General features: G+C 43.7%; 1 protein-coding gene across 12 annotated transcripts in view; it reads right to left on the reverse strand.

Annotated features, from left to right (window-relative positions):
• mef2cb (myocyte enhancer factor 2cb) overlaps positions 1 to 26,616 on the reverse strand; it is a 37,055-nt gene extending 10,439 nt beyond the window's left edge. For 4 of the 12 annotated variants that reach the window (XM_070904985.1, XM_070904980.1, XM_070904987.1 and 1 more), the window contains exons 1-3: positions 26,499 to 26,616; positions 16,483 to 16,686; positions 1,786 to 1,929 (exon numbers count right to left, since the gene is read on the reverse strand). In XM_070904985.1, the coding sequence (XP_070761086.1) occupies positions 1,786 to 1,929; positions 16,483 to 16,686; positions 26,499 to 26,552 (402 nt within the window). In that variant the 5' untranslated portion in view covers positions 26,553 to 26,616. Of the gene's footprint in view, positions 1 to 1,456; positions 1,595 to 1,785; positions 1,930 to 16,482; positions 16,687 to 26,498 lie in introns of all 12 variants that reach the window. The other 8 variants (XM_070904986.1, XM_070904989.1, XM_070904988.1 and 5 more) reach the window with 4 other exon arrangements.
• Positions 26,617 to 26,967: the final 351 nt, after the last annotated feature.

The following is a 26,967-nucleotide window of genomic DNA, read 5'->3' on the forward strand; positions in this document are numbered from 1 at the left end:
TTTAACCATATTTCATTGCGGGCCTCCGCACGTTTCGCTTTTACTGCAACTTTACACAGGAGTCGGCTAGCCAAAAGCTATGGATGCTTTCTTTTATGACCAGTGAGGGGCTGTCTCTGGTCCTGTTTTATTTTTCGAGACTTTCAGTAATTTCTCCCATCTCGGATTCCTTGTTGGAGTTTTTATACCTCCTGACTTCTCTGTGCAGTGTTTTCTAAGAGTGGGGGAGCTGTCTCTGTGTGCGCATTTGCACGTACACACACACACACACACACACACACACACACACACACACACACACACACACACACACGATCGCTGGGTGTAAGGGCCCCGTCTGTAAGCTGTCCTTTAACCGGTGCCATCCTTCCTGTTTTCACTCATCTTCCTCCTCCGCCTCTCCCCACAGTCCCCTCAACAGTCTCCTGCAATCCAGAGGCCCAGTGCTTGGCAGCCACCCTGACCACACACTGAACTGCCACTTGTTGTGTGTAGAGCCCCCCCTCCCAACACCACCACCCCTGCTGTTCCACCCCCATCCCCACCCAGCTCCGATCCCAAACCCACTCCACCCCACCACACCACCCCAGCTCACCAACCCCTGCTTCTAACCACATCTCCCCCTGCTCCACGCGGCTTAGACACTACTGTTCTTTTCTGAATTATCTACCATGGAATTATCTCTTTCTCTGTAAGGCTAGAGCTCTAACTATTCCAATATGGTGCTTTCTGAATTAAGGGCAGGCTCAGTTTACATAGAAAGCAGCCTTTATTTTGTGGTTTCTGGCAGCTGGCTATAGATTAGATTCTTCTGATAAAATAACACTATATAATATAAATACAGCTGCTGACATGTCTTGACCTATCGACGGCCATTAACAAAGATGCTGTTTTAAAGATGCTGTGAGGCTACTGAAGACTTTGCCTTCAATTACTTCAGCAAGGACGGGAGATGATTGAGTTTTCGTGAGGAGATATGCACAAGAGTTTATGAACGTCTGCTGCTGTTTCATTGCCACAGTGTCTGTCCTTGTTGTTGCGGGTGACTGAGCACGGTGTTTTTGTGCAGGAAAAGGAAAAGCACATGCAGACCACACCTCCCCTGAGAGCCAGGCAAGGCATTATGGGTAATGGGTTCAAGGAGGGAACCCAGTAAGGTTAAAATTTGTCATGAGAGAAAGTCTGCAATTACTATAGCAAAAATTCCTGCCAGTTATGGTTACAGTTGTGTCAAATTAGAGGACCGTTCCTCAACTGTAATCAAGCAAAATCAAAGAACTGTCATTTTTTTTCAGTGTAAGTATACAACATAATCTCACTCTAGTCTTACTCTCACTTTGTGTATTTAGTCTAGTGGCAAACAATGGTGGTTAGCTGGGTTAGCTCAACAGTTACTGGCCAGTCAGCATTTTGTTAGCCTGCGGTTGGTGCTGCGTAGCGACAACCCAGTACTTACAGGTATCTTATGAGTTTTAATCATGTGATCAAACTCCTCGTTAATCTGTTTGTATTTCTCCTCAGTGCGTGGGGTGAGGATGAGAGCAGACTCGAGCTCCGGGCTCTCGCCGCCTTTGTTCTCCTTCTTGCTCAATGCCTGCCAGGTCCCACAACCACAGAGACGGACGGAGGGAAACACAGATGAAGGGATGGAGAGATGGGTGGTAGGAACAGATGACGAAAACGAGGAGACGAGGACGAAGCGACAGAAAGCACAGGGGGGAAAAAAGGGGAAAGAGAGGAAAGAAAGGTGAGAGGAAGGCTTGGGGTTCAACAAGAGGTACTTACACACAGTCTCTGTCTGCTGATCATCAGATCAATGTCCTCGTTTATTTTCCTGTACTTGTCCTCGGACTCGGGGCTGTGGCCGACCGAGTCGTCTGCGTCGGGATCTGGGCTGTCACAGCCGTTTAGGCCCTTCTTTCTCAATGTCTGCAAACAGAGCAGTTGCACAACATAGTTGAAGGGCTTTTGGGTTATGGATGGGGGTATGGCGATGACTGTCAGGAGGCACCTTTTAGAATCGATCCTCATAAAAGTCCAATTAGAGGAGGTTCAGAAAAAACATTTTTTAAACACAAAAGTTTCTGAATTTATTTCAAATGATTAGATTTCCAAAAGACTTGGAAACGGGCTCTGTTTCTGAGAATTTGTTTTACAAAAGATCTTTAACCTTTTCAATTCATCATTTTGGCAGGCTCCATTCTAACCTCCATCAACATGAGGTGACACAAGGATACACTGGCTGCTTTGTGAACAAGTAAACATGCAGCTAACATTCAAGATGGCACAAAGGATTTAATCGCATCCAATAACAAGACATAACAAATGATTACTCTTGACCGAATGACAAATCACGGGACCTTGAAACCTCATAATTACACAGGAAAGGGAAAAAGTCATAAAAGTAAAACACATTTTACAACCATAATCATCAGTGGGACATGAAATAGAATTAAAATACAGTTGAGGTGCTTGAGTTCATGACTGTGGTATATGTGCTATTAAATGTGGCAGTTTCTGTTTTGGCCACCTGATGGCCACCTGCCCCCATTAGAGTGGCCAGAAAACAGCAGACAGGCACACTCTCCACTCACTCACCACTCCCTCTGAGTGGAAAAGAGACAGAGACAAAGAGAGCGCAAGAGGGAGAGAGAGAGAGAGCTCTGTCCTTTTTTAGATATTGTTGACAACCATAACAACAGGGATAAGTTTCAGAGCACATTATTGTGTGTGATAGCACAAGGGTATGTTTGCTTGAGCAAGTAGGCATGTACCGATAGGTGCTGTGTTCATTTGCCTCGTAAAGTGAGAGACAAAGACAGAGCGGAAGAGAAGAAAAGTACAGTAGCTGACAGTTAGAGATCTCATCAAAGGCACCCCCCCTCCTTCTCTCCACCCTCCCCGTTCACTCTCTCCCCTCCTTCCCTCTCTCCTCCTGGCTTTAATAAAGGGAGATTAGTCTACAGGAGGAATATCACGGGCCTGCTCCTGTCTGTGCAGTCGTCGCTTCACACTGTGCTCTCCTACTTTCATCTGAAGCTCCATATCAGACAGACGTAATTAAATTTACTTTAGCACACCCTGTATTTGATGCTGATCAAGTGAGTGTGTGTCTCTCTCTGTATATGTTGTAGTGTGTGTGTGTGTGTGTGTGTGTGTGTGTGTATGTGTCTGTGTGTGGGAGGGGAAAGAGGGGAATGAGTCTGTGTTTGTGTGTGCATGTGTGGGCGTGTGAGAGTGGGTGTTAGCGTCAAGAAAAAAAGAAAGAGAGACTGAGCAGGAGAAAGGAGGAAGATAGATGCTAAGATAAGTTAATCTTGGTGAACTTCTTCCTCTCATTTGTTTGTCTCCGTCAGTACTCACTCACGGAAAAGATACGAGTGCTAGCTACTCCATCACAACCAGCAGTAGAAGTGACAGGGAGCGATCTGCCTGCTTAGAAAACAAATAACAATCCAGTCATCTCTCATGTCAGCACAACAAAGGCCTGTTTTGAGTGTGGTTTTAGTGAACTTAGAGGGCTTCTTTTGTGTGTGCGATAACTGTTTGATTCCTGAGGCGTCTCGTGGCGAGGCAGCTACTGTAAGCGTGTCAACATTTGCTGGCTCTCCTCTTCTCTCTCTGAATCCTCACTTGGCCCCCAGAGTGGAAATCTGGAATTCTGAATTTGAAAGCGTCTCTCACATCTTTGACAGTCTTCAGGAAATCACACCAAACAAATCAACCAAGGCGATGCAGGAGATCTGACTTCTAACAGACCTACAGTGAATCAGGCACTCTTGCTCTATCTGAGGTGGATGAGTCAAAAGAACAAAGGGGTTGCAGAGGTTTAGCATGCTGTCTTTTTTGGCAAAGGCGTGAGATGTAAAACTTTCGCTCTTTCTTTTGTGCAGTTTCATTCTGGCCTTGGCGATGCATCATATCGAACTGACAAGAGCTGAACCGCTGGCCTTTTTCCGTTCACATGAGAATGCACGCAAGACAAAAAAAAACAGCTTTTCTTCCTACTTGCACAGATCTCCACCACCTACCGCCACCAGCGCAGACTGCATGAGAGATTCACTTCCATTCTAGGAAGAAGCAGCAGGGCATTGCTGGGAGAGGCGAACGAGGGCTGGGGTAAAGGTGACACCCATATGGGGCAACTGAGCTGGTGGTCTGGCAGGGGGTTGGGCAATAGTTGCATTGGGTGTTGACGGGGTGCAGGGAGCCAGGGCATGAGTGTTATATGACTTTGAAGCATGTGGCCCAGGCTTAGCTTTCCAGCAGGGCTCAGCACATTGAGGGTGCGGTACAAGGGCGGTATGCCACTCATCCCAGTTATGCCCACCTGTTTAAAGACATCACCTGTTGCCAAAGGCTGACACACAACCCAACAACCAATCAGATCCGTTGGAGTCCTCATATAGCCATAGAAGGGCCTCTAATTCTTGCCCTCTCCGCCTCACCACCCTGCCGCCCTACTCTCGTCATCCTATATATTTTCCCCTTCTCTAATAGCCCATAGCTTTATCTGTACCCTGAATTTTTTGTTATGTATTTCATGGCTCTGGCTGCTGCTCCAAACAAGGCTTTGAGTCTGTTACTCTGTGACATCATCACTATATAAGACACATCAAAGACATATATTTAAAAATGACTTATAATGATCATTGGAAAGAGAGCTGCTACCCTTATATTGAAAGAAACAGGAGTATGGGTACGAAGAGCTGGCATGAAAATAGAGTCTTTGGGGAATATGCTAATAGGATGAGGATTAAACAAAAACACTTTGGTGCAGTTCACTTGTGCCAAGAATTTTATGCGCAAAAAACACTCACCCAAATTATCATTCTCATATTAAAATTATTCAATTTATCAAGTAACTAGGATTTTCAGTTTCATAAAGAAATGCTCATTATTTTATTCTTCAGGCATAAAAGGAAAAGTTTTCATGGAGCATTATTGAAGTTTATAGCCATTTTATGGCCTCTATTTACAAAACTGCCATTTTTCAACATTCATTTACTAATGGTTTTTTTTCTTTTTTTTGTACTTGTATCAGAGATTCAAACATTTTATTTTGAAATAAAAAGACTAAGAACCAAACAAAGTTCCCCGTACTCAGTTTAACAGAAAAAAAGGACAAAATGCAGACATACTGTTTAGTGAGAAAACAGTTCATGAGAGAGAAATATTGATGGAGAAAAGCTATAAACTATTCAATGTGAACAGTCACCAGCCAGTGAGTACAGTATATGTGACAGAGGAAGGAGAAAAAGTGTGACAGAGACAAAAAACTGCAAAAAAGCTGTATATGCTTGCTTGGCTCTGTGTCTTTCTCTGTGGCCCCTTTGGAGGCTTGCTCCTAATTAAACTCCTTCTTCATGATGCTCCCTCATGACTCGACTTGTCACAGGGCCTGTGTGAAGCAGGCACAGCATAGACACGGCGTCCTACATACTTAGACACCCGTCTCATCGGTACCCTTCAGCTCTGTACCCTCAGCTAGGCTGGCCCAGACCAGGATGGGCTAAGATGGGCTACAGTGAGCAAGGCTAAGAGAGGCAACCTGGGCTAGATTGAGATAATCAGAGGCCAAGTAAAGCGGCTACAAGGGAACTGATTCACATTGTCTATAGCTTGGTGTTAGTACATCTGTCAAAGATTTGAGTTCTCTGATGTTTTAATTGCAGGAAAAAGTACAGCCATATACTCATTTCATAGTTTGAGGTGTGGGTGATAACTTCATGTAGCTCTCGAGAGAAACTGTGGAGGGTATTTGGGTGTGAATTCTGGGTGGCCCCAGGGGGTCTGCTAGGGACAGCTGACGCCTGCCCAGAGCTCCTGCCATACCAGGATCCGTCTGCTCGGCATTCTGCCACCCTGCTCACCCTCTCTATCCCTCTATCCGTCTTTCTGCCCCCATCTTTCGTCTCAGTCTGCTGCTCAGTCTGTCTCTGTCTCCCTACCACTGTCCTCTTCCCCTCATTTTCTGCGATACTACCACATCTCAACAGAAGCTTAGTGAAAACACTGTTGGCTTGATGGGTACGTCTTTATTTCTGATAGACTCGGGCTAGTTCATGGGTTGTGTTTGGAAAGAGCTTCATTCACTGACCATTCCCCTCTGCAGTTATCTTGGCAGTGGCTGGAGGGTACGACACATTCAATATTGTGTTTATGGCTATTGGCGACAGCCAGGCCAGTGAATGTTTCTCAATGTCTTCAACCCAAATGGCTGACAGCATCAGCGCAAAAACCCTCTACAAAAACAGCCAGTTTATAATAGGCCTTTTATTTCTTTGCCAACACTGTATGGTCTTCAGAATACACATACTATTGTAAGCAAAACCAAGGCTTATGAAAGAAGATAGTATAGTACCAGGGCACAAAGAGTTTTCCCCAATAAATGCAGCAGTTTATGGTTTTACACTGTATTTCAGCAGTCGATGAAAAACAAGTCGCTGACAGACGAGCACAATATAAAAGCATTAATAACTGTGCCACTTATGGTTAATCATGTTTGCTGTGCTGTTAAAATATAATAAAATGCCAGTGAAATAAACAGCTTTGCCTGGCAGGGTCTCAGTCTCTGTTTGTCACAATGTTAAAAACAGTAGAGAACAGATTGATTCACTTTGACAATCGAAGATACTCCTTGAAGACATGACAGTATGCAAATTGTACAGACTTGCCTTCGGAAAGCGTGGGAATTTGTGTAGGTTGAGTGTGACCACAGGGTGCACCTACAACATGCAAGATAGTCTTTTCAGTAACTGGTTTAGGACCCAAAACTGAATCCCAATGGAATTTAAAAGGGTTCCCAAATAATCTTCAAGAAAATGTCATCTAAAGCTAGGGGCTACAATAATTAAATAGGCTTTTTAAATTCACACAACGCCCAAAAGTCTGAACGGAATACGGCAGGGTTAGCCTTAAAAAATATACTGTATTTTCTTGGCCTGGTCTTTATGCTAATTTGCAAACCTAAGATTTAGATCATGATCGTTTTAAGGGAAGAAAGTGACAAAAAAAGGAAAAGTTTGGAAAACCACAGGACAACAGGGAGCACCCTTGCTTTTACCAATTGACAAACTCAATTTCGTCAGAGCAGATTGGTAAGGAGCAATGTGGCTCAGTGTCAGTAGGGGTGAGGCAATGGGGAGAAACATTGTCCCTTTCCATCACAAATAACAAGATGGAGGTGTTCATAAAGTGGACCCGCTGTGGATTAAGACCCCCTAGCACCACTGCACAATGAGCACACTCAGGGTGGCCTTGCTGGCGGCAGGGATGGGGTAATAGTATGTTTGAGATGTGCTTTCATTCTCCTTATTTCTCTTTCTTTTTTCTGTCTGTCTGGCTCATTCTTACTTGCTCTCGTTTTTTGTCTCTCCCCCTCACTCTCTGTGTCTCTCTCGCTCACTCTTTCTTTCTCTCTGCTTTTCAGAGTGGAGGGAACATCAGAGGGATCAGGCTGGCTTAGTTTATTGGAAGCAGATGGCAGACCAAAGGCAAGAAGGCCACAGTTTCATGAAGCGTGGTTTGAACATGCCAGGACCATGTCGAGGGGCATGCCCATGGATGATGGCTACATGGTGTGTGTGAGTGTGTGTATGTGTGCGAGTGAGCATTTGGGGGGGGGGGGTTGATTTTGTAGGTTACCAATCTGAGGAATGGGACCCCCAAATCACAGTCTGTCCCTGCCTGTTTTTTTGTCATCATCTGTGCATGCCTTTGCACTGGTTGAGCCGACGTTTGAAAAACTATCGCATCAATGACATTTCAATGATTTGGTGGCTTTGAAGCCCCTTACTCCTGGTGCCCTGCTGCACTATAATCATGAATCAAAGGCTGGCGTCTGGGATCCATCATCCCTGGGCAAAGTGGTCGTGTGTTCAGTAATAATGCTGGCTAACTGCGTAATTACTAACTGTCTAGGGATTACTAGATTGACTAAACACTAAAAAAGGGAGTGAGAATCAGAGCAAAAAATAGAGAAAAGTGTTAAGAGTAAGTGAGAGAGACAGAAAGGGTACTGTGCGCAACAAGGTTCCTCCACATTTCTCCAAACTGGCATTGCGATGGTGCATGTGCTAAAATCACCATTAAGAAGAGCCCACTGCAGACGAGAGCCCACTCACAGACAGATAGTCTTAGCTAGCCAGTACACAGCACAATACCAGATGGTGCAGTGTTTCCCATATGGAATAGACAAACACTAAGCACATGTCAGAATCCAACACTGTTTGCTACAGCAGCATCCAGGCCCGGGGAACAAAGTGGTCATTCAGACTAGTCACTACACTGTATAATTACCCAGATAGACATTATGAGACACAATGCCAGCTCAGTGAAACTGGAAAAAGAGGGCCCTTATGTCTGCACCCTCAACTTACCCATCTTTCATCCAGTCTACACTCCAGTTGCTATTCAAATGAGAGAAAATGAGAATGTGTCTATATGTATTCCTGATTCAGCATACAAATCAATTTGCCAAGGCTAAATTGTGTGTCGAAAACATACTTGCTTCATACACTGTAATGCTAAATAAGCAGTTTATGTAATGTCGCACATGTTACTATGTGACTGCACTGTGACATCATCAATAAAGCCATCAATTACTTTAAGTTACCATCAGATAGTAACAGTGTAACAGCCTCAGCAAAATGACTCCAGTTCTTTAGGGTGGCAATGGGTAAGACTTTAAGTGCCCCTCCAGCTATCCTCTATTCCTTCTTTGTCCCCCCACCAATCGTCACTTATCGTCTTTTGTCTCTCTGTCTCTTATCGCGTGGTGCCACAGCAGGAAAAGGGAGCCTGAGGGAGGCCTTGAGTAACAATGACCAGCCGGTTGACCTCTATACTGTGACCTTGAGTTTCCACACCCTGCCCAAAGCAGCAATCATAGCAGGGGAGGGGCTGAGGCCAGGGGGGAGGCTCCAGGCAGGGCAGGGAATGCCATCTATAAAAATAGATCTTCATTATTCTGAATTTTCCACAAATAGTTTCAAAGAACAAGGCATCATTTCATCTTAATGGCTGGCGTGAATTGTTTTGGGCTGTGTAGTGGAAAAGCCTTGCCTTTTGGCAGTGTGGCCTCAGAAGTGGCCTGCCTTTTTCACCGCTCCACACCACAGGGACCACATATTGGCACATTTCAAACAGTCTATTTTTAAAACCTCTTTTTGTTGTTGTGGTGTGAGTACCTCAGACTTCCGCTTCAGTATATTGACCTTAAAAAACACCTCTGACAGCGATCCAAGTGCTACTTAGTTTCTTGTCTGAGGTTCTGCTTTTCTGGGCAGCGGGTGTCTGATGTGGAATAAAATGCTCAGCCTTTAGATCATATACATTATCTGTCATCTTGCTTTTAGCCTCTCTTAAAAAGTGGAAGTGGCATATAGTCTATAAAATAGAAACTCAGTAAACTTGCGCTCTTTATGTCTGAGGCTGGCGCCGCAGACAGATGTGTTTTAGTGTGCCAGCCCAAGACTTAGAGCAGACAATGTTGAGCTGGGTGAGGAGACAAACTTGGTCGTGTGAGTGTGACGACACCTCTCAAGGTTTGTCACATGTATCATAGGCAGACCCGCAGAAGAATACGCACCTAATTCTATTGACATAGATAATATAACTTTTGAAAAATGTATTTTCACTGCAATAAAAACGTTTTCGATAACAACGAGACAGAAAGCCCTTTATTTGGCAAAGTGTGTGTGTGTGTGGGGGGGGTGAATTAAATAATAGACTTCTTTATTCAAGGGATCAAATGTTTATAGGCACCGCAGGGTCTCAGACCAATGGTCTTATGCATGTGGTCGCCGAGGGCGACTCTTCACGGTCGATTCTCAGAAAGAGAGACGGAGGCTGAATGAATACCCTGACACTTCGCTTACTCACTCCTCTGTTTAAAAAACAACCCCTTCCCACCCTGTTTCAAACACAAGGAAGGGGGGGAGTGAAAGAGAGAGAGAAAGAGAGAGAGAGATTCCATGCCTATTCTTCTACCCTCTCCCAGCAAGGACCGCCAGCTAGGCAACTATTTTTAGCTTCACCACACACTATTTTTAGACCACTACCAGTTTTTGAGGCATTTATTAGAAAACCAGTACATCAAATAAAAGGGAGTGATGGTGGTGGTTGTTTTGGGGGTGGTGCTTTATTTTGACCATCTAGCAAAGTATTTTTTTATGTGGTGAGTTCAGTGCATGTTGCCAATCACGTGGAAGCGCAATGGAAATGTAGTAAAGTGGACACATTGAGAAGAAAAGATGGACAAATATTGTTCATGTTTTTGCTCTCTGCTTTTTGTCTCGCCACTCTTTTCTATACATTAGAACAAACACGTTTCTATTTAAAGCTTCAAGTCCAAACTGAAGAGGACAGCAAGGGGTGTTGACAGGAAAAGGAGGGGGACGAAGGCACGCCTCTGTTGGTGGAATTCACAACACTTTGAACAGCGGAAAGATGTTTCACATCTATATAATATGTGGTAGCTGGTTTGTTTTTTCCACCAACCTTTGAGCTTGTTTATAACTCTGGGAAAGACTTCCAGAGCCAACTTTACAATTGTTGTTAACACTGTCAATAAAGAGTATGAACTGAAGGTAGAGGTATGTGAGAAGTTACTGACAGTGGTACAATTTCTCTCGCCCGCTCTTCAACATGTTATTCACAAAGCACCATATATTAATTACCATCTTTTTTTTTTTTTTTTGAAGATGCACGCGGACTGTCATCCGAGTCGTTGTTTTAACAACCTGCTATACTGTTAGCTTGCCAATGTCACAAGGTTAATTTACTTAGTCAGTCAAAGCAGCTTCGGACCTTAATCCTCAGCTCACCAGGAAAAACAAGCCATGTTGCCGATCTCTTCGTCACTTGTAAACACTGAGCTACTGTGATCGTTGTGACAGCCCCACCCCTTACCTCCACCCCATGTTACACCACAGGCACCCTATCCTAAAACCTCAAAACGACTCCACACAAAATTACTGTGGACAACTGTAAGACAGGCGATATGATATGACTCCCTTATTTCTCTTGGATGCTGACACATGTCAAAGTCGTAGAGGATAAATTGGTGAAAGCGTTCAAGCTGGAGTAATTATACAGTATTTGAGAGCCATGAGAAGAAGTCATTCAGTGAGCCGATCAACACAGAAAACTCCTTAAGGCTAATGTTCTCCATGCTGTTTAGAAACCAAATAAGCACATAGAATAGCACACATGCTGGAAAATATTTTCACAAGAGCGAGGCGGAACATGAGCACACTGGCACTTCAGAGAGTGAGATCACATGTCCTGTTGACTTGCAAGAATATTATGAGACAGCAGAGAAAAGGGAGTTTAAATTAATAAAGAAGGAATTTTTGGAGGTAAATGACAAATTACTAATAGTATTTAGAATGTGTGGAAAATCGGGTTTTATTGCTAGCGAAAACATTGTGCAAGGCATGCAGTGAACTGGTGTGGATATGCTACATTACTTGGTTTCATTTAGCCGTCTCCCAGACATACCCGCTTGATTTACTTTCTCTTTATGTTTCTTCATTTACACCACCCCCAGCACCCTCCCTCCCTCCAGTGGACTGTCACTGGGCTGAAATCACACCTGTGCTTCTCACACATCTCGGCACACGGGTGAAACATACGCAGGGTGAAACATGGTGAGGGAGCTTTGCTGAATCTCATTAGCCAAGCGGGTAGTCATTAACAGAATGACCTTTGGAAATAATTACCAGCCTTCCTCCCTCCATCCCTCTTTCCCTCCCTGCTTCTCTTCTCGCACTCATCCATCCCTCTGTCCTTCCCCTCCCCCCTCTCATTCAATAGTTCCTTCTAGGTGAGGACAGAGGGAGAGAAATGAGAAAAGAAGGGAGAGAAATTAGTTGAGGATGGGTGGGGAGGCAGGTCCCTGCTGCTGCTGTTTAAGATTACAGGGTGAGCCGAACTTTCAGATTAGGTTAATCTGCTGGAAATGGGATTGGCCAACGGCCTTTCCTCTGGCAGGTAGACAAGCGGGCAGGCAGGGAGGTCAGCTCAGTACCAGGAGCCATGTGCCATTCCATGTGATACTTGAGCCAATGGCATCAGAGTGTGCTGTGCTGGCTGAGGTCATCACAATGCCGTCAGCTCCGCAGGGTTCGAGCCAATTGTCACCATGTATGTACACCTGCATACACCCATGCAGTGCAGCCATGTGAGTCCACACTTACACAGGGCTAACACACTTTTGTGTGTGTGCATATAAGCACAATAACTTATATATGCACATACAGTACACACAAATATTATAGCACCCTCCTTCCACTCAGGTATATCCAGGCTTTGAGGGGATATAGCTCCCTATCACAGCTCACTCACTAACCCTTTAGTTGTTTCACAAACCTGTGTTCTTTGTTTCAACAGAGGGGAAAACAAACATATTGTGGAACAGGGATTTGGCACAGCCCAAGTGTGTTGTTGGATTTGGGGCTGTTCAATCACAGCAACAACCAGCCAGCGCCGCTTAGGTTTGGGCTTGATCTGCAATCATCGGGAGGGGAAAGAAAGGACTCTTTCATGTGCTATTGCAATTAACAACCCCCATACTGGCATAATAAATCACCAATAAGAGCTCAAAATGAATGTTCTTAAGCAGGAATAAAAGGAAAGATGGATCTATTCTCTTGTCATTTCCCAACACGGCTTCACATTTCTCCTCTAATGCTGTTCACATGTCCAGGAAACCCGCCTGGCAGACAGCAAGTATAGGAAATCTATCTGCATGTTTGACTGTTTTATCTGGAGCCAGACTCAGAGTGTACTGTAGACCTGCCAGGACAACACACTTGGACCGCGCTTGGACATCCAATGATGGAGGATCTGCCTCTGTGTTTGCTTTCATCAAGCTACGAGAGCCTAGATGAGCTAAGATGTCTCTTTGAACAATTAGCATTAATTAAGTGGACCTCCCCACTTGTTTATGTAGCAGCTGATAACACCGTGTAGTACATGTTTTATTACAGTCTCTTGGGGGGGGGGGGTCTCTTGCAAGTTTAGATACCACTGTGTGCGACATGGCAATACGTGTGGTTTGGGATTAAATGGAAGCATTCAAAACATTAAAAAAACATGTCCTCAGTTTGTCGAATTGCCACTGTATTTACGTGATTATTATGGGTTTCTGTGTGTCATGCATTGTCAATGTGACAACAATAACTTGTAGCCTTTTTGGTTAGCAATGCTTCTTTTGTTTTACAACTTGTGCTCGGAGGAGGGTTAGCTTTGGTTTCTTGGTCTTTTGCTTGCACAGATATTTGTGGAAGTGTCATTCCCAGCTGAGACTGTTTTCAAGTGAGTCATCAAGACCTTCTTTACCACTCCTCTCTCTCTCTGTCTCTATTTCTCTCTCTCTTTCAATGCCCCTATTTCTATTTCTCACATACATACACCCATTGACCCATACATAGATTCAACATAAGGCACAAAAATCTTAGAGATGAGATGTTCAATGAAAAACTGGATAAAAAAGAGAAAAACAGAAAAAGAGTGAGGGAGAAAGAGAAAAAAGCCCTCCAGCCTCTTGTAAACATGCTGTAGCTAGAGAGGCTGTGCAACGCTCTCAGTGCCACTCTCTCAACAACGCTAATTATCAACCAAAGACATGCTAATTACATAGAGCTTTATTGCTAATGTAGCAGGCCTCTATGCCAGCCGCCCACACTCTGAGCTCCGCTCCCCTACCTCTGCCTCTCCTCCCACTACACCTTCAGGCACAGCAGCAACAGAGGGAGAGAGATGCCTGCATTTAGTATACTTCTAAAGACAAGAGCTTTCTACAAATTTAAAATGAAATATGTTGCATATCAGATGTCATATTTAAAGTCTTATTGTTCCTCTGTGGGGGGACCTAGATTCTGTCTACACCCCTAAATCCAGCCGCTCCTCTTGTTCTTGACCTCCTCCTCATCATCCTGCCATCAAGACAGGAAGTCTGCTTCGCTCCTGCCTCCCCCCAACTCACCAACCCACCCACGTTCCTGCACCTGTGACGTAGCCTAGCAGCGGCACACAAGGCTCGGTGGGAGAAATCCATCCCCCGTTCCCATCGCTCCCCCTCCCCCTCCACACACCCTTCTCCCACCCCTAGCTCAACATGCTAGTGTCAGCCCTGTGGCCAATCCCGTTAGCACGCCACAGCTAAGGCTGAAGGCCTCTTCAGATCGATTTCTCCCGCTGCGAGTTGCTCAGAGTCCTCCAGGGATCACAGTGTAGGTAGTGCTCCACAGCACTCTCCCCCACTAGGCTCTTTAGCGTCTTCCCCTGACATGGCTGTTTACATGTTAGCCATCCTCTCCTTTCTAATGGAGACACAGTTAAAGAGAGAGCTTCAAAGCACGGAGCTCTCGTCACAGGCACTTGCTGAAACGTGACAACTCTCTTCATGGGCTGAGCCGGGGCAGGATGATACACTGACTATACAGTGAAGGGCTTGGTGCATAAAGGATATCAGTGCTATAGGCACACTGGGGATGTGATGCTAAATGGGTTAATGTAAATGATATAATGCATAGAGGATTACTTTTTATCCCTTCTGATATACTTGGATATGATTAGTTTTGCACAAACTGTGGCAGTTCATAAGGATTTCTAATAAGACTCAAACTAAGCTTTAGGGACACAGCATAGATGTGAACAGCTTCACTGATTATTTAATGTGTTAGAGTTGCACAACATATTATAACTATGACAAAACCGATTTCATATTTGTAAAAAGAATCTAAGCTTACAATGTTAGAGCCTCAGCCACATTAATAATTTGAAAAAGGCTCAATAATATGAATTATAGGCAGGGAATAAGAGCACATGCTCTGCAAAAAAGAATCAGCTGTTATGCTGTGTCTAGTGGATTTATTTGTGCTTCTACACTGTCCATGATAATGCACCCAGTCCATTCTCTTTGTTTTCATCATTAAGGTTAGCCATATGTTGAGTGCTGTATCACTTGATGTATGGACTACATTAACACACTACATATTTGACTGCACCAAATGGAAATGGGGATGGAACAAAAGCAATAATGACAACAGCAAAGCACTGTTAAGTTTGCAATATGTTGCAATACATTTATTTATGCTGTTTTTTTAACCTCCAAACATGATATGAAGGGAGGGGTAATTATATAAAGGATGGGAATAAAGTAAGTTGAAATCTTCCAAAGCAGAAGACATATGATATAAATGTGTAAATTCAAAAGGTTTTGTAGTCAGGTGCAGAGCGCCATCTGGAATAGCAGGAGTGTTCCCGGTTGTCTGTCCAACCATGGGTGGGCAACAAGCCCAGGGACACCCATATGAAAAGATAAAAATATGTCCCATGCTGTTTGATCCACTGTGAAAGTGACCAGCCAGCTCCATAGGTGCGTGTGTGCTAAAGGTATACATTCATTACATCTCACTGGTCCCCACTTTTCCCTTCTGTCTTTTTAAATCCAATGAAAAATATACATGTTTTATATACCATACCATGAAAAAAAGCTTAATTCTAAATACTTAGTAGGCTATATCTCTTGTAATTGTTCCACTTGTGTTCAAATTGTGAGAAATGGGCCAGTGGGTGGAGTCTGTGTATTCTGTATCATGAAACACAAACAATATTTTAATAAATGGAAATGTGAACCACATCTAGAATTTTTTTATTTAATGTAATGTTGCAGGAATAAATACAGTTGAAAAATATTATTAATTCAACATTACTTTGTGGGACAGGTGCAGTTTAATCAGCAAAGATGGTGTGAGTGTAAATGTGTGTACGCAAGAGAGAAGGATAAACTCTGCGTGAATGCATGCACGGCTGTGTGTGTGGCCCACCAGGTCTGTCAGAGCCACAGTGTGAATGTTGCATAACAGGTTCACGTGGAGAGCTTAAGGATCCTGGAGGGTGCCAGCGTCATTTCCTGCTTTATCTATCTGCCTACTGGCTGGCCTGACAGCGCTGTTTAACATCGCCTTGAGCCACACTAGCGACATGTGTCCATAGCAAGTCAGATAAACATCCTCTTCTAAGAGGCGCATCAATGGTGACAAGACACCAAGGGCAGGGGATGGTGATTACACACCACAGGGGACAGTCTGAAAGGTCCAGATCAATGATAGGCTACCATTTTTATGTTACAAAGTACACACAACACAAGGGAGCAATTTAAATAAACATATTTTCTTGAAATTAATGATATACTGTGAGTCTTTTTTTAAAAGCGATTGATATTGGGACTGAACCCTTTGGGAGGACCGACAAACTATGGGAGCAATTATTTCTTACAGTATGTTAGGTGTGAAGACCAAAAGAGAGAAGTAAGGGTTGCTGAATGAGTCACAAAAGCTGTAACCATCTGTCTGCTTGTGCGTTTCTGTGTGTTTACATGAGCGTGCATGTGTCTGTGCGTGTGCACGTGTGCCCCCGTGCATCTGTGTGCGCGTGCATGTGTGCCGTCTGCGTTTTCTTGTAACTTACCTCCACAATATCGGAGTTGGTCCTGCTCTCATGGGGCTCGTTGTACTCGGTGTATTTAAGCAGGACCTTGTCCATGTCTGTGCTGGCGTACTGGAACAGCTTGTTGGTGCTATTGAAGATGATCAGGGCAATCTCACAGTCACACAGCACACTCAGCTCATACGCCTTCTTCATCAGGCCAAACTTTCGCTTTGTAAATGTCACCTAGGTAAAAGAAGGAGATCAAAAAATAGAGGATGATCAGCTGAGGTGAGAACAATGTATAAATAATTCCTATTCACAGTGAGGAACTGAAGATTTATGTGCACACATACAACCCTATAATCATATCAACCATTTTATTCTGAATTGTAGTAATCATTTAATTATAGCAAAAAAGTCCCCCACACTTGACATATTCACTCTGTAATGAGGGAATAAATAACATAATAGCCTTTTCTCTTTAAAGTGAGTGGTTCTCAGGGAAACAGCATTAAAGGAAAGTGAAGACTGCTGATGGTTCAACACCCCCTGACTGTAACAGTCCATCCACTATACCAGGAAAAAAGAAAAAAAAAAGAAGCTGGGCTTGCATTTAAGGAACTGAAAATACTCTGTTTCAGACAGATAACGGTAAGGAAGATCAGTTATTGCTTGTACATCAAAGCGCACAGAGGTTCATCATGGAACATATGTCATGTTAAATCGTCCCTTTCATATGGCCTGAATGTTCTCACTCTCTCACTCCCGCTTTTACACAAAAGAAATACACGTACCTATAACTATTTTAATCCAAAAAATAGCTGAGGCATACTATTTTCTCACAGCGACATTAACACACATTGTTCAGTTGTTGTGTTGCCCAATTAACCGCCTCTCATAGTGAATAACAAGCCATTGATATAAATAACGGATGGGTTCCCTGACTGTGCTTAAAGCTGTTTGTGAGTGCTCAAATAGTGACAGTACACTCAACTTAAACCACAAAAATTGTCTTCTCTAATGGAGCCTCTCTCTCTCTCTCTCTCTCTCTCTCTCTCTCTCTCTTTCTCTCTTTGTGAGTATGTGCAAGTGTGTGTGTGTGTGTGTGTGTGTGTGTGTGTGTGTGTGTGTGTGAGGCCCAAGACTGGTACCTTTAATAACACAGGCATACAAGTGCCCACATTGTCAAAATAGAACAGCCTCTATTCCTCTATTGTTTGGATCAAAACTAGAGCATTGAAAGTGAGTTAATTCCAGTGAGCTGCACCTGGTTTCTTTTCCAAGCATGTGTGTGAGCTCTTTGGCTGTATGGGAAAAAGAGAAAATGTGCCACTGCCAGCCTCCTTCTCTGAACAACACTGCTTTTTTCTGTATTGAACTTTCTTTTATTTTCTTCTGTGACTGTGTGTATTATTTACATTGGAGATCTGTATTGACAAAGCTTTTTTACAGAGAGGAAATACTGCCAGAACTGTGCCCAGCTGGTAGCTAATGATCTCAGTTTGTTGATTAACTGCATGTTTGACTATTCTCTTCTGACACTTAAGTGCGCCAGAAAATACAGAATGAAAACCTCCCAACACGTTAAACATGCCCTGAATACAATAATAAAGACTATAACTGTAGGCTATAAAACCCTGACAAAGAAAGCCTTTAAAGAAGAGATCTCTGTGTGTGGTAGATCAGGGTAATGCATGAATAGATTTGTGCAATAAATCTATCATGCATTGCCCTTCACATTTTCTTTTTACAACTCCGAGGTCTGAAAGAGGAGATAGGGTTGACTGGATATTAATAGATAGTTTTGGATTTCCTGAAATCAAATCTCCCAGGATGCACCAGGGAAACTGAATATCAAACTATCCCTCACATCCACCCTGTCTTTCTCTCTGTCTCTCTCTCCTCTGAGAGTGGGTAAAACCTTGCATGAACTGGCATAATCCTGGACCAGCTTCCCCACCTAAAAGTTTTCCAGTGATGTCATCGTGTCACGCCGAGTTGTGTCAGACAACAGAGGCTGAAACCAGAGACACAGTCGTTCTACCTCCTTACAAACCGGCGTGCGCAATGTCAGTCTCTGTGCCTCGGCACAAACAGTTATCTGCTTCACCACCGGCACAAGAAGAAAAAGCTCCCCTGTGCTCTAAATACCATCCTGACATTTACACAGTCATACTGAAAAAAAAAAAACAAGCCTCATTCTTAACGCTGGAAGATGAAAAGGTATCTTGTGACAATAAGATTAATTGTCATATCCAGCCCATTTTGAGCTGTACTGAACTGAAACGTAAGCACCCTAAAGGGGTCTACAGAGCTACAGTACAAGTCGTACATGAGCAAGTAAATAAGATGATAAGACTGTAGGACATAAGGTCAAAGCGGACTATTCAGGAACAGGACATGTAGAGTGTTGTCTTCCCCTGGTGTTTTGATGCAAGGGGCACCAGGGGCAAACGCAGGACACAGCTAGCTGCCGGCCCAGCTCCGTTATCACCCACTCACTCAGTCACACACTCTGTTGGGGCCATTAATGTTTCAAAAGGTGGCACGTGGTGCACACAGTGGGCTGGGTGTGAGTCCCAGAGGTCCGGAGCTGCCATAGTCTCAAAGGGGAGGTCCACGCGCTGGCTCAGATCGCTCACATATTAGTGGACCCCTCGCAGGCATCAGCACAACCACACACACACACATACAGACACAGCAGTGTGAGGTAACAAGCAACTTGGAAGACACTCATTCGCTGCCTCTCATTTCAACATGTAACAAAGAAAAACAGAATCCAATCAAAGTTGTCTTGAGCCTCACACTTCAAATGAGGAGCTGCGCATGCATTTCCCACATATTATAATTCACACATAGACTGACTTTAACAACACCACAGGAAGAAAATGAGTGTGATTATGAAAAGCCTTAACTGACCAAACAATAACACCTACATAAATATCACACCGCACCCCCACATCTCAATTTGACACGTACAACCTACTACCTCCAAATCACATATATTACTAACGCTATGCACATACATCCATAAATACACAGGCATATACACAGTGAATGCAAGCTTGAACAAGTACACATACACACACTTTAAAAGCCTGGCCTGCACATAAATGCTGTCTTGATGGTAACTACTGGTGCAAACATCATGTGGGATGTGCTAATTTGTACTGTATCTCAGCCATGCAATTTTTCTGTTCAGTATTCAGTTTCACTGCTTGAGGTAACTCTGTCGTGACTTCATGGCCTCACATGATGCTGTCATGTGACCTTTTTAGCACACCAATATTCAAGCTGGTGATGTCACCACTGGCCTTTCCTGTACAAGCTCAAAACAGCTCTCTCAGCCCACACAGCAGCTGTAAACTAGTGCGCTGGACCTGTATTCGAGGAGCGGCTGCTCTGCACTCTGAGTGGTAAAAAACAGACGCTATGAATGGCACACCCGATCAACAAACATTTACAGATATCTGACAGTGACAGGCCCTGGATGCCTTTCTCAGCCGTAAAATGCTAATGACCGAAAAACTGTTGTCCATTAGTGAAAAGGTTATAATATATGTTCATAAAATTACAATATATTATTATTATATTATTTTGTAATGGAAGACCATTAAAAGCATTACTATGTGCCATTATTTCTAAAATTTTGTAAGTAAGGGAATTAATTATTACTGTGTAGAACACTGTAGACACAGTTATTTATATTTTATTTCTAATTCATACTTTGTTCAAGCACCTATAACTCTGATGCTGGTGTCCAGCCTTTGGATTAAGTCGGACAATATCTATTTCTTTCTCTGAATGAGGCCTTTGTCCTTGTTGTTAAACTAAAAGAAAAACATTGTAAACCACCCGTATGTCAGTGTGGGTGTAATCTTTGTTTCCATGGTCAGTGGGTGCTGTTAGACACACCACTATGTTAATAACAGAGAGCATGACATTACAGCACATTTGCAACTGTGTGTGCTGGTAAAAGGGGCCGGTGTAAGTGTGTGAGTGTGAACTCAACTGTGTCTTTTCACAGTAAATTGGTAACCAGGGTGTGAAACTTATCTTCACACACACAAAATCACACACACACACAAGAAAATTTTGTGGACCATTTTTGGCAATCGTTGAGGTAAAGACTAAATAATAATGGGACACTTAACTTTCAAACTGTCATCGTAAACTTCTCGGACAGTCTCTGTGTGAAGTGGTTAGAGGCTAAAATTCTCAACCTAACACACATTATTCAACATAAAGAGCTGCAGGACATGATTAGGATAAATCTCAAATCTCAACCAACACTACACATTCTGGCTCAGCATCTACGACAAACAAAAGCATAAGCATCGTGAACATACGCTGTACACTCATAGTGACACACAAGCCTTATTCGTTCACCCTTATCCTCCTCCACAACCCCATCCCAAGAGAGATTCAGACACATGCACACACAAATGCATTCAGACACACACCCCTGTAAACACCTCACCACATCACATTGCCCGTCAGAGCATATCCCTCTCTTCGGTAAATTTCCGTTGAACCCATTTTAATTATTATTTACTTTTCTAACTTTTCGTTCTTCTTTCTTTCTTTTACTTCATTCTACATATGTATGCTTGTGTGTTTATATGCAATTAGAGATAGATAGATAGATAGATAGATAGATAGATAGATAGATAGATAGATAGATAGATAGATAGATAGATAAAACAAAATAATCAGTTCTTCTCTGCACAATTGACCTTTTCAACAATTGTCACATTTGCTCTGGCAAAAAAAGGAGAAAAACACCCAGGATAAACAGAGGGACCAAGAGAAAGGAGGGAGAGTGGTTGATTCTCTGCCGCATGGGTGAGAGGGGAGAGAGAAAGAGGGGAGGGAGGAGGAGGGAGAAGAGAGGGGGCGGTCGCACAGGAAGCACATTTGTATGCATTTCCTCTCATAACAGGAAGAGGCCAGTGGCTTCCCCTTCACAATGGCTTCGCTTCTGCTTCCCACCTCCTGCCTGCTTCCCTGGGGGAGGAGGAGGTGGAGGAAGAGGAGGAGTGGAGAGACAGGCACCAAAAAACTGCTGGTTAGCAAACCAAACATGGCCATGCAGGGACACACACACACACACACACACAAGCACGCACACACAGATGTCATTCAGTTATGGAGCAGCACGATTGGTCTTGAGACAAACACTTATCCCATTGTCAGGGGCCAAGCAGGAAGACACAGGCTTACGCAAAAGGAATAAGAGGAGCCCAAGACCTGGGCCTGAACTCTGCCTCACAGCCAAAGAAGCTGTTAAGAGGGGCATTACGACAAAAGAGGCTTTGTCCCACCTCTAATATATGCTACGCTCTTCTCCCTCCTCAAAACCCCACTTATCATCCTTTTTCAGTGCGCCTTCATTATACAGTAGGAACAGGAGGCAGCACACTCCAAACATATCTTCATTCAGAATCGAAAGTGTCCACTTTGAGTAGTTAAAAGCGAACCTGTGGAACTGATTGAGTGGTGTCTTAATTATGTGAATTTTAGTTATGGGGTCTTAAAGTACACGCCAGTTTAGATTGTTCTTCTTACCAGAACTTGTCATTTCAGAACAGCACTGTAATGGCTGGCTAGTCTCCTTCTCTCTATGCTCATGTTTATGCTGAAAAACCGCAACTGGAAAAGGGTATACCCACTGACTAAAAAAGAAAAGTGGATGTTACATCGCAAGGCCCAAGTTAGTGGCCGGAATGACAAAAATAACTTTGCTGTCATTCATTTGAGGTGGATAAACTTTTGTCGTGGCACGAAGGCTGCAATTGTAAACTTAGGGCAGATCCTTTTCACTTTTGACTAATTTTCACTAAAAAAAGGAGTAGATTGGTTTAAACTGATTTTCACATGGATTGTATGTCCCCACGCATCTCATTGTTTTAGTGATTTCTGCTGCAAGACCCTATTAACCCCACTTTTTACTAAATGAAGTCTTGTTATTACAAGCACAGCTCAGAATTTGCGTCTGGTAGTAAAAAGGGAAGAGAAATAAGGAGAGGAAATGTAAATGAGCTGCAGTTTATGAGCCAATCCCTCAAAGTGATTTTTAAAAAAGCCAGAAAAGAAGAAATAAATTGCTCATCGCCAATCTACAGACTGTATGCACAACAAACATATTTCTACATTTTGATGATTTTCACGCATCATTTTATATTAGAAATGTGTCATAAAATTGTATTCTTTTTTTAATATTCAAAATATGCCCTGATTAATAAAGACTTTTATTTTGAAAATTGATAGCCCAACATAATGAGCACTATAGCTGACAGGGGAAAGAAAAGAGAGAAGCTAGATGAACCATTAAGACTTTCTAGTGAATGAAAATTAGCGAGTGAGGTGGAAGAGCGAAACGAACCATGTGAATAACGTGAGAGAGAAACGCAACAAGAAATTAGTTGAGAAGGCAAAAGAGAAGAGAAATACAACAGAGAGAAGGTGAGAGCTTAGTGAGCCCTTTTCAGGTGAGGTCTTGCAGTGCTGAACATATGACAGAGAGGAGTGCCACTCGCTGTGGTAAAAGAAGGAGTTGGTAGAAGGTGGGAAACGGGGAATTAGAGGAGGGGTGCAGGGGTGAGCTACCCTGTGGGCCTCATTATTTTCCTGCTGTTAATTTCACTCACACATTTTCTCACCCCAGTGCTGTTGATTGGAGAGAAGAATGCTTTGCCGTAGAAACAAAAAGACACCCTTATCGGAGCTGCAGCACTGCATTTAACATGGTGAGGGAAGAGAAGTGACATATGCAGGAAGACATAAAAACATGCATTTTTCTATCGTCTTCCAGCCATGCATGTGATAGTGTGACTGTTGTTTGTGGGAGTTGGGTGATCATGTTCTTTTACTTCCTGCCACTGATGACCTGGTCCATGTTTAACCTTTGGCCCTGGGTCCCTTCCCCCTTGGAAACCACATGTCCCACACAAACACACACACACACATACACACAGATTTGCACAAACAAGTCATCCTAAATTAAGCCCAGCGAGTCTACTGGCTGGAGAGGTAACACTAATTAGAGCCAATTGCAGTAAATTAGTCGATCCCCAAGACTGACTCCAGAGAGATAGATGTGTTTTAGATGTGTACATGTGTTTACAAGCATGCATTTGTCTATGCTGCATAAACAAGACACTAAATACACCATCTAAGTATCTGAGTGTATAATCTGCTGTCTCAAATATATGCCAGTGTGTGAACGCACACACACACACACACACACACACACACACACACACCTGTGCAAGCATCTCGTACTATAGGTGTGTGTGCCGAGCTGGGGCAAGAGAGTCTGCTCTCTGTGTGCAGCCCATGAGTTTATGGCACAGGGGGCTCTTTCATGTGCCCGAGGCTGGGAGAGGGTCTGAGTGGTCGGGGGGCTTGGAGCCAGGGCTCACACACTGCTGCCCACTGTCCAGTGCTCCGGGCAGCCAGTCAACACCAGGGAGGCCTGGCCCTTCTGCCCCTGCTCTGGGGAAGTGTTTCGGGGCCTGGGGGTGGCAGCCCAAAGTGGCCGCCCAGAGAGAACCAGGCCCTGTGCCCACTATGATACTGCCACTGCAGGGAGGGCAGGGGTGGGGAGGCAGTGTAGCCCTGTAGGTGGCAAGGTAGCGTTGACAGCCACACAGAGTGGTGCCACTCCAAAGAGGACTGCAGTATGAAGAGTGTATGACATCGAGGAATCAGGGGAAATAGCACAAATTGCTATTTTGCACTGAAACAGGAATTGTACCATGTTCTGTTTTATACAGCTTTATGAACTTATAGATATTCATATCATACCAAATAACTACCACGATCATTCCATACAAAATATTTTGTACAAATCATAAAATCTCAATATTAATCTGTTAAACACAGAAGACCAAAGAAGAGCTTTAAGAAGACGGCAAAACTTTTTAGACATAAAACAGTAAAAGTATGTAAAGAATGTGAGGTTGAAAGCAACGCTATACAAATTCCTCTGGTGTTTATTTGGCTTGGGCTCTGGGACATTTCCTCAAAAAGGAAGTGAAAATATGCAAAGCCAAAGCTTCCGTTTTTTGTTTTTTTTTTTCTTTTGAGAAGAAAATTTGAGTTTCTGTGTCTGTCTCTGTCTTGTGATGTCCGCCTCTACAAAATGTGGTGATGTCATGTATCTAGGCCGTAGGTTGAATGACACCGAGGGCAATATGTTGTGGTGTTTTCCACATGACTTAATGACATCATGTCAGTAGGAAATGCTATTCGACTTCAACAAACAACCAAATAAGTAATCTATCATTTTAGAGATCAAAACAACAAAATCCAGTGATATATTGATTTTCTTTTCCCTGAACCCTTTCTCTCTCATCCCTCTCTTCTCCTCCCTCCTCCTCTCTCTGTAAGTAAAGCCCGGATATCTCAGGCATCGATTCCCCTCAGGTGTCCTTCCTGTCTCCCGCTTTCCCTCCTTATCCGCAGGAGCCGGAGTGCCTGGTGCAACTGGCGGGCCCAGTCTAAGGTGGGATGAGAGAGAAGGGCTGAGATAACAGTAAGGAGGAAGTGTGGGTGCTGCTGCAACACGATAGCTTTAGTCCTCATCTAAAACTCTGTGACCTCCTCCTAGCTCTTCCTCTGTCTGTCTCTCTGTCTGCCTGTCTCTCTTAATAACACATACATAAATCAGAATACAGAGAACATGGATGCATTCTGTCACACACCCTCGTGGCCCGTTTTTTAAATATTTCTTCCCTTGCACCTTTCGCACTCCTTTATGTGCTGCAGCTGTGACTCTAAAGGCGGCTTGTTTTTTAAATGAGCACAATGTGTATCACAGACAGTAAAATCATGATTACTGGAAGGTTCTTCTTTATCTCAGGTACACTCACATTCTCACTATCCTCTTGTTACTTGTAATCACACTCATTGAAATGAGTCATGACAAGGGTCACAATCTGCTTCAATTACTTTTGCATTGCCCAATCAATTCCTTGAGCCTCTTGATGTCGCTTTACTCCAGCCGCAAGTGTTTGATAAAGCTCACTGTGAGAAATGGCTGTGGACTACTATTGTGGATGTCAGACGATGAAGACGTGGCCAAAGGAATGAAACGGGTGCCTGTGTTCATACAAGGTGTGCGTGTTTGACCTGTGATCCAGGGGCCGCGTAAGCAGCGTATGGATCCAATTGGGCTGCCAGGAAGCTGACAAAGTGTCAGTGGTCAGTCGTGCCACAGGAAGTGATCAATTGTGGGCCTCGAGGGCAGTGAGAGAGCTCTGTCTCTATCTATTTCCTGCCACAGACGGTAGTGTCTGCTTGAATCACGCTGCCCACAATTTATTATGTCTCTCTCAAGTAATGCCAGCTGTTGTTAAAAAGTGTCTTGCAAGAATTGCATTGTTGTTAGGTTTGTGATTTGATTACTTTGTACAGTATCACTGGTTTACATATCTCTTGTGCTGCTCAGAGGAAAGCTACAGCAGTCATACTGTTACTGATTTAGCTCAAGAAAAATACTGATTCAGTGTTTGTCTCCCAGGCTGCCCTTCATCTCCACCCTGTTGGCCCAGTCCAGTGTGTCACTTTAGACCATCCCATCTCTGTTTGGTTGTTTGTTTATGTTTTCTCCCACCCTGCCCCTCCGGTGCTACCACCCTCTGCCCGGTAATATTCCACTGCCAGTGAGCTAAACTGGGTGGCATGGTGTGAGAGGCTGGGTGTGTGAAGGGTGCTACAGTTGTGTGTAGGCCGCAGCCCTCAGAGCGGGCGGTGATATGCAGAATGGTTTTTGAGAATTACAAACGTTCTCATGCAAATACCTTTTTGGAAAAATCCAACTGGCGCCCTCACGCTGGTTTGTTGGATTGAGGGGAAACAAACCTGCCATTATGCCTTCCACCCAAAGCAATATCCCCACGTACATTTCTCTGGCTCCTAGTTCACATATTGCCCAGACTCCCAGAAGACCTTCATTGTTAAGGGCTTTGTGGGGTGCAGGGTGTTTCTCCTTCCTCCCTCCTCTTCCCCACCCTCATACTCATCCATCCTCCCATCCCCTGGGGACTTACCTGTCTGTTGCGTTCATCCATAATCCGCGTGATCTGAATCTTTTTCCTCCCCATCGTCCCCGTCTCTTTCTTTCTCTCCTCTTTCTAAAGAACTTTATGCTTTCTTCACTCTCCTTTTTCTTCTTCTTCTTCCTTCTCTTCACTCTTCTGCTCTTTCTTTATCTGTCTTTTTTCTGCTTTCTATTTGTTCCAATCAACTCAAAGATTCCAGCATCCGTACCTGCAAGAAAGAAAGGGGGAGGGGGAGGAGAGGATGAGCATTAAATGAAATGAAATATGGCAAAATACTGAGAGAAAAAATAATAAAAGTGGCATCATGGCAGCCACAAGGGAGGGTGAAGAAAGACAAAGAATCTGTCAACAATGTTGTGAGAACCGCTGTGTTTTTCACTGTCGATATCATGCAAATCAGTTTTTGCATTTTTTTCCCAGGCACAGACTATGAGAGGAGACAGCGCTGTCAGGATCT

The sequence above is a fragment of the Enoplosus armatus genome, chromosome 4 (genome assembly GCF_043641665.1).
Source record: "Enoplosus armatus isolate fEnoArm2 chromosome 4, fEnoArm2.hap1, whole genome shotgun sequence".
Classification (NCBI taxonomy): Eukaryota; Metazoa; Chordata; class Actinopteri; order Centrarchiformes; family Enoplosidae; genus Enoplosus; species Enoplosus armatus.